This window comes from Callorhinus ursinus, unplaced genomic scaffold, assembly GCF_003265705.2.
Source record: "Callorhinus ursinus isolate GAN/ISIS: 27379988/994484 unplaced genomic scaffold, GSC_fseal_2.0 scaffold12, whole genome shotgun sequence".
Taxonomy (NCBI): domain Eukaryota; kingdom Metazoa; phylum Chordata; class Mammalia; order Carnivora; family Otariidae; genus Callorhinus; species Callorhinus ursinus.
In genome coordinates, this window is record NW_027397074.1 from 15360962 (window position 1) to 15366961 (window position 6000).

Sequence of the window (6000 nt, forward strand, 5' to 3'; positions counted from 1 at the left end):
TAGGTGGAGAACAAGATAATATGAAATTGGTAGAAATGCTCGGGAGGTCCTCATTCATATAGTCCAGCCGTCTCTTCTCAGTGGTCTTTGAGAGCTTGGGAGATGGTAGAAGGCATGACCTGTCCCAAGAGAGTTTCTGTCTGGTTTTTCTAGAAACATCTTCTCTCTCCTCTTACCCTTTCTCTATTTTTTTCTTTTTTGAACTGTCTTCAAGTGCTGTATTCTTTTTTGTTGTTGTTGTTGTGTTAAGCACCATACATTACATCATTAGTTTTTTTCCTTTAATTTTTTATTGTTATGTTAATCACCATACATTACATCATTAGTTTTTGATGTAGTGTTCCATGATTCATTGTTTGTGCATAACACCCAGTGCTCCACGCAGAACGTGCCCTCTTTAATACCCATCATCAGGCTAACCTATCCCCCCACCCCCTCCCCTCTAGAACCCTCAGTTTGTTTTTCAGAGTCCATCGTCTCTCATGGTTTGTCTCCCCCTCCGACTTACTCCCCTTCATTCTTCCCCTCCTGCAATCTTCTCCTTTTTTTTTTCTTAACATATATTGCATTATTTGTTTCAGAGGTACAGATCTGTGATTCAACAGTCTTGCACAATTCACAGCACTCACCATAGCACATACCCTCCCCAGTGTCTGTCACCCAGCCACTCCATCCCTCCCACGCCCCAGCACTCCAGCAACCCTCAGTTTGTTTCCTGAGATTAAGAATTCCTCATATCAGTGAGGTCATATGATACATGTCTTTCTCTGATTGACTTATTTCACTCATCATAACACCCTCCAGTTCCATCCACGTCATTGCAAATGGCAAGATCGCATTCCTTTTGATGGCTGCATAATATTCCATTGTGTGTGTGTGTGTGTGTGTGTGTGTGTGTGTGTATACCACATCTTCTTTATCCATTCATCTGTCGATGGACATCTTGGCTCTTTCCACAGTTTGACTATTGTGGACCTTGCTGCTATACACATCGGGGTGCATGTACCCCTTCCGATCCCTACATTTGTATCTTTGGGGTAAATACCCAGTACTGCAATTGCTGGATCATATGGTAGCTCTATTTTCAACTTTTTGAGCAACCTCCATACTGTTTTCCAGAGTGGTTGCACCAGCTTGCATTCCCACCAACAGTGTAGGAGGGTTCCCCTTTCTCCACATCCCAGCCAACATCTGTTGTTTCCTGACTTGTTAATTTTAGCCATTCTGACTGGTGTGAGGTGGTATCTCATGGAGGTTTTGATTTGGATTTCCCTGATGCCGAGCGACGTTGAGCACTTTTTCATGTGTCTATTGGCCATTTCGATGTCTTCTTTGGAAAAATGTCTGTTCATGTCTTCTGCCCATTTCTTGATTGGATCATTCATTCTTTGGGTGTTGAGTTTGATAAGTTCTTTATAGATTTTGGATACTAGCCCTTTATCTGTCGTTTGCAAATATCTTCTTCCATTCTTTCGGTTGTCTTTTGGTTTTGTGGACTGTTTCTTTTGCTGTGCAAAAGCTTTTTATCTTGATGAAATCCCAATAGTTCTTTTAGCCCTTGCTTCCCTTGCCTTTGGCGATGTTTCTAGGAAGAAGTTGCTGCAGCTGAGGTCGAAGAGGTTGCTACCTGTGTTCTCCTTTAGGATTTTGATGGACTCCTGTCTCACGTTTAGGTCTTTCATCCACTTGGAGTCTGTTTTTGTGTGTGGTGTAAGGAAATGGTCCAGTTTCATTCTTCTGCATGTGGCTGTCCAATTTTCCCAACACCATTTGTTGAAGAGACTGTCTTTTTTTCCATTGGACATTCTTTCCTGCTTTGTCAAAGATTAGTTACATATCTCTTCTCCCGAGCTGCTTTCAGGATTTTCTCTTTGTCTCTGAGACTCATAAGTTTTACTATTAGATGTCAGGGTGTTGACCTATTTTTATTGATTTTGAGAGGGGTTCTCTGTGCCTCCTGGATTTTGATGCCTGTTTCCTTCCCCACATTAGGAAGTTCTCTGTTATAATTTGCTCCAATATACCTTCTGCCCCTCTCTCTCTTTCTTCTTCTTCTGGGATCCCAATTATTCTAATGTTGTTTCATCTTATGGTGTCGCTTATCTCTCGAATTCTGCCCTCGTGATGCTGTAGTTGTTTCTCTCTCTTTTTCTCAGCTTCTTTATTTTCCATCATTTGGTCCTCTATATCGCTGATTCTTCTGCCTCATTTATCCTAGCAGTTAGTGCCCCCATTTTTGATTGCACCTCATTAATAGCCTTTTTGATTTTGGCTTGGTTAGATTTTAGTTCTTTCATTTCTCCAGAAAGGGTTTCTCTAATAACTTCCACGCTTTTTTCAAGTCCAGCTAGTATCTTTAAAATCATGATTCTGAACTCTAGGTCCGACATTGTACTAATGTCCATATTGAGTAGGTCCCTGGCAGACGGTACTACCTCTTGTTCTTTTTGTTGAGGTGATTTTTTCCATCTTGTCATTTTGTCCAGAGGAGAATAGATGAATGAGAGAACAAAATGCTAACAGGGTAACAACATCCCCAGAAAATATACTCTACACAAATCAGAAAAGACCTGAAACCAGGGGAAAAGAAAGGGAAAGAAAGAAAAAAGAGAAAAAGAAAAAGAAAAACACAAACAAAAACAAAAACAGAACAAAGACAAAAAAAAAACCAGAGTATGATCAAGTATGATCAGGCTGGTGCATAGATCAGTGCCACACACTAGATTTTGGGTGTATTTTGGTCTGTTAGAAGAAAGTGCCTCCCAAAATTTTAAAGAAAGAAAGACTTGTATATGTACAAAATAAGAGTTGATACGATGAAGGGATGGAATATGACTGTAAAGATGAAAATTATAAAAAATTTTATAAAAGGAGTTGGTAAGAAGTTGTTTGAAAAAAGAAAGAAGAGGATTTAAAAAAAAAGAAAAAAGGTGAGAATGTGATCAGGCAGGAGACTAGAACAAAGCCATACACTAGAGATTTAGGGTATGTTTTGATCTGTTAGAAGAAACTGTATCTCATAATTTTAAAGAGGGAACAACTTATATATATATGCCAAAAATAAGGGTAACTACTATGAAGGGATAGAATATGACTCTCAAAATGAAAAATAAAAATGTTTTTTTTAAAAAGGGGATTGATAAGATGTTGGTTGAAAAAGGGAAAAAGAAAAATTCAAAAAAAAGTTAAAAAAAATTAACTTTGAAAGACTAAAGAATCATGGTAAAAAAGCCATGAATTCTATGTGCAGTATTCCTCTAGCGCTGGAGTTCTGCTGTTCTCATTGATCGGTAAACTTGGTCTTGGCTGGCTGTTCTTGCTGATCTTCTGGGGGAGGGGCCTGTTGCCCTGGTTCCCACATGTCTTTGCCGGAGGCAGAATTGCCCCACTCTTGTCGGTCCGGGCTAAGGAATCTGCTCCGGTTTGCTCTCGGGAGCTTTTGTTCCCTGCAAGCTTTCCGTACAGCTTTGGAGGATGAGAGTGAAAATGGTGGCCTCCCAATCTCCGCCCCGGAGGAGCCGAGAACTTGGGGCACTGCTCTTCAGTGTGCCCTCAAAGAAAAGCAGTCAGTCATTCCTGTCTCCCTGGTCTCCAGCCGCACTCCATGCTCACCCGGCCTGTGACCGAGCGTTTCTATCTCTGGCACCCGACCCCGTGTGGAGTCTCCAAACCCAGCAGATCCCTGCGGTGCGCTCCCGCGCCGCTCCTCCCGGGGAAAAAGGGGGCTCTCCCCGGATCTGCCTCTTGTTGGGTCCCTGCTTCCAGAAAGTGGTTACTCTTCTGTTCAGAGAGTTGCTGCTATTCTTTTCTTTGATCTCCTGTTGAGTTCGTAGGTGTTCAGAATGGTTTGATCCCTATTCAGCTGAATTCCTGAGACCAGACAAAATCCAGGTCTCCTACTCCTCCGCCATCTTGCTCCGCCCCCCACATCATTAGATTTTGATGGAGTGTTCAGTGATTCATTGTTTGAATATAACACCCAGTGCTCCATGCAGTATGTGCCCCCTTTAATACTCAACACCAGGCTAACCCATATCCCCACCCCCCTCCTCTCTAGAACCCTCAGTTTGTTTCTCAGAGTCCATAGTCTCTCATAGTTCATCTCCTTCTCTGATTTCCCCCTTCATTCTTTGCTTCCTGCTATCTTCTTTTTTTTTTAAACATATAATGTACTATTTGTTTCAGAGGTACAGGTCTGTGATTCAACAGTCTTACACAATTCACAGTATTCACCATAGCACATACCCTCCCCAGATAGTTCAAGTTTCAGTGCAAACAGTGGCATGAATTCACTCTCAAACTCATTACATTATGGAATGTTAGGAAGGTTTTTTTGTTCTTGTTTTTAGGAAGAGGTGGGTGAGTTGGTTGAACAGAGGAAGACCTTACTCCAAAGCACTCTTGAGCTCTGGCTAATTTTTTGTTCCTGTTGTCCTTAGTCTCCAGTCACACAGATTAGGTATTGCTAGCATTATGTATACATATGGTTTTACCTTCAGTTGTGTCCAGTTACATTTACCTGATGTAAGCAAGAATTCACACTTGATATGTGAATAGCTAGATGGAGTAAAGGTCATGGCTGTATTCATCACCACCATTTGGAGCCTCTTTGTGTTGTGATTTTTGCATAGTAGTTACTCATTTTTATTTGTGCTTCACAGGTTTGTTGTGGCCTGTTCAGCCTGGAAATCATGTCCAGAGACTGATGCGGAAAAGCTAGTTCTGCTGGTGTTTCAGGCTTTCAATGATATGATGCAGCTGATGAATACTGCTCATCTTTAGAGACTAATCATTTATTTAGCATTTATAAAAATATTAAACTGGGTGTGGAGAGTGGGTTGATGATGTGAGATATGAAGGAATATTTTAAGGAAACTTGTAATTAGTAGGTTAGTAGTAATTAGTAAATTAGTAGAATCATGCTCTAAATTTATTCTCACATAGGAAGATAAAAATAGGATTTTTAAGCTTCCTCTTTTGTAGTAGCAGTGGAAATTGGTATAATGAAATATAGAACTATGCAAAAGTTGAAGATAAGCCTCAACAATGCAAATGTACAAATTTTAATAATGCAAGTCTTACTCTAACTTAGAAGTATTTTTGTTGGTTACCTATATAGGTTATAAATCCTCTCTCTGAACATCATTGTGTAGGGTCTGTCAAGCACTTTAACATTTCCTAGTTGCCAAAGGGTATGGAATACATGATAAGATGTTAACTTCCCTGAAATCCTTGCCTTCCACATTCACCACAGGGATACAAACCTACTGTGTTTGATGGCAAAGACCACTACAATTTAATGGTCATCAAAAGTAGAGCTTCTCTTGGACAGAAGAATTAGAGGGAGGTTTATACTCTGAAGCACACACAGAAAAACCCTAACAAAATTCATTATAGTATATTGAACTTAGTTTTGTGAATGTAAAATTAAAGCACTTATTTTTAAAATTAAAGTTAGTGACTTGAAGATTGCTGAATCAAATTCTCAGGATTTTACAGGTTTTTTTCCTGCTGTTCAAAATAGAAAATAAAGTTCTCAGTCATGTAGCTTCTTATTTCGTGTTTGGATAACTAATCTACTCCTGTTTGACCTTATGCTTTCTGGTCTAAGTTGTGTATTACCCTGTATAAAAAAAACACCCAAAACTTACTGTCTTAAATCAATTTATTATTTCTCATGATTGTATCAGTTGATTGTGCCCAGTTGGATAGTTCTGGTCTTGCTGGAGTTTGTTTATGCAGCTGCATTCATCAGGGTGCTGGACCGAGGCTGTAAAGTTGAAGATGCCTCCCCTGCAGCCTGAGGACTTGGTACCTGGGACTCTGTCCATGTAGTCTGATTATTCAGTGTTCTAGCCTTGCCTTAGGTACTTGGCAGTGGGAGTGTTCTAAGAGAGAAAGGTAGCATCTGCAAGGCCTCTTGAGGCCTAGGCTGTGAAGTCACAGGATATTACTTACTTTGCATTTTAGTGGTGAAAAGTTGTAACAGCAGTCTAGATT

General features: G+C 40.2%; 1 protein-coding gene across 2 annotated transcripts in view; it reads left to right on the forward strand.

Moving 5' to 3' along the window:
* CROT (carnitine O-octanoyltransferase) overlaps positions 1–5799 on the forward strand; it is a 48333-nt gene extending 42534 nt beyond the window's left edge. For both annotated transcript variants that reach the window (XM_073898737.1, XM_073898738.1), the window contains exon 18: positions 4662–5799. In XM_073898737.1, coding sequence (XP_073754838.1) covers positions 4662–4782 — 121 coding nt within the window. In that variant the 3' untranslated portion in view covers positions 4783–5799. The remainder of the gene's footprint in view (positions 1–4661) is intronic.
* Positions 5800–6000: the final 201 nt, after the last annotated feature.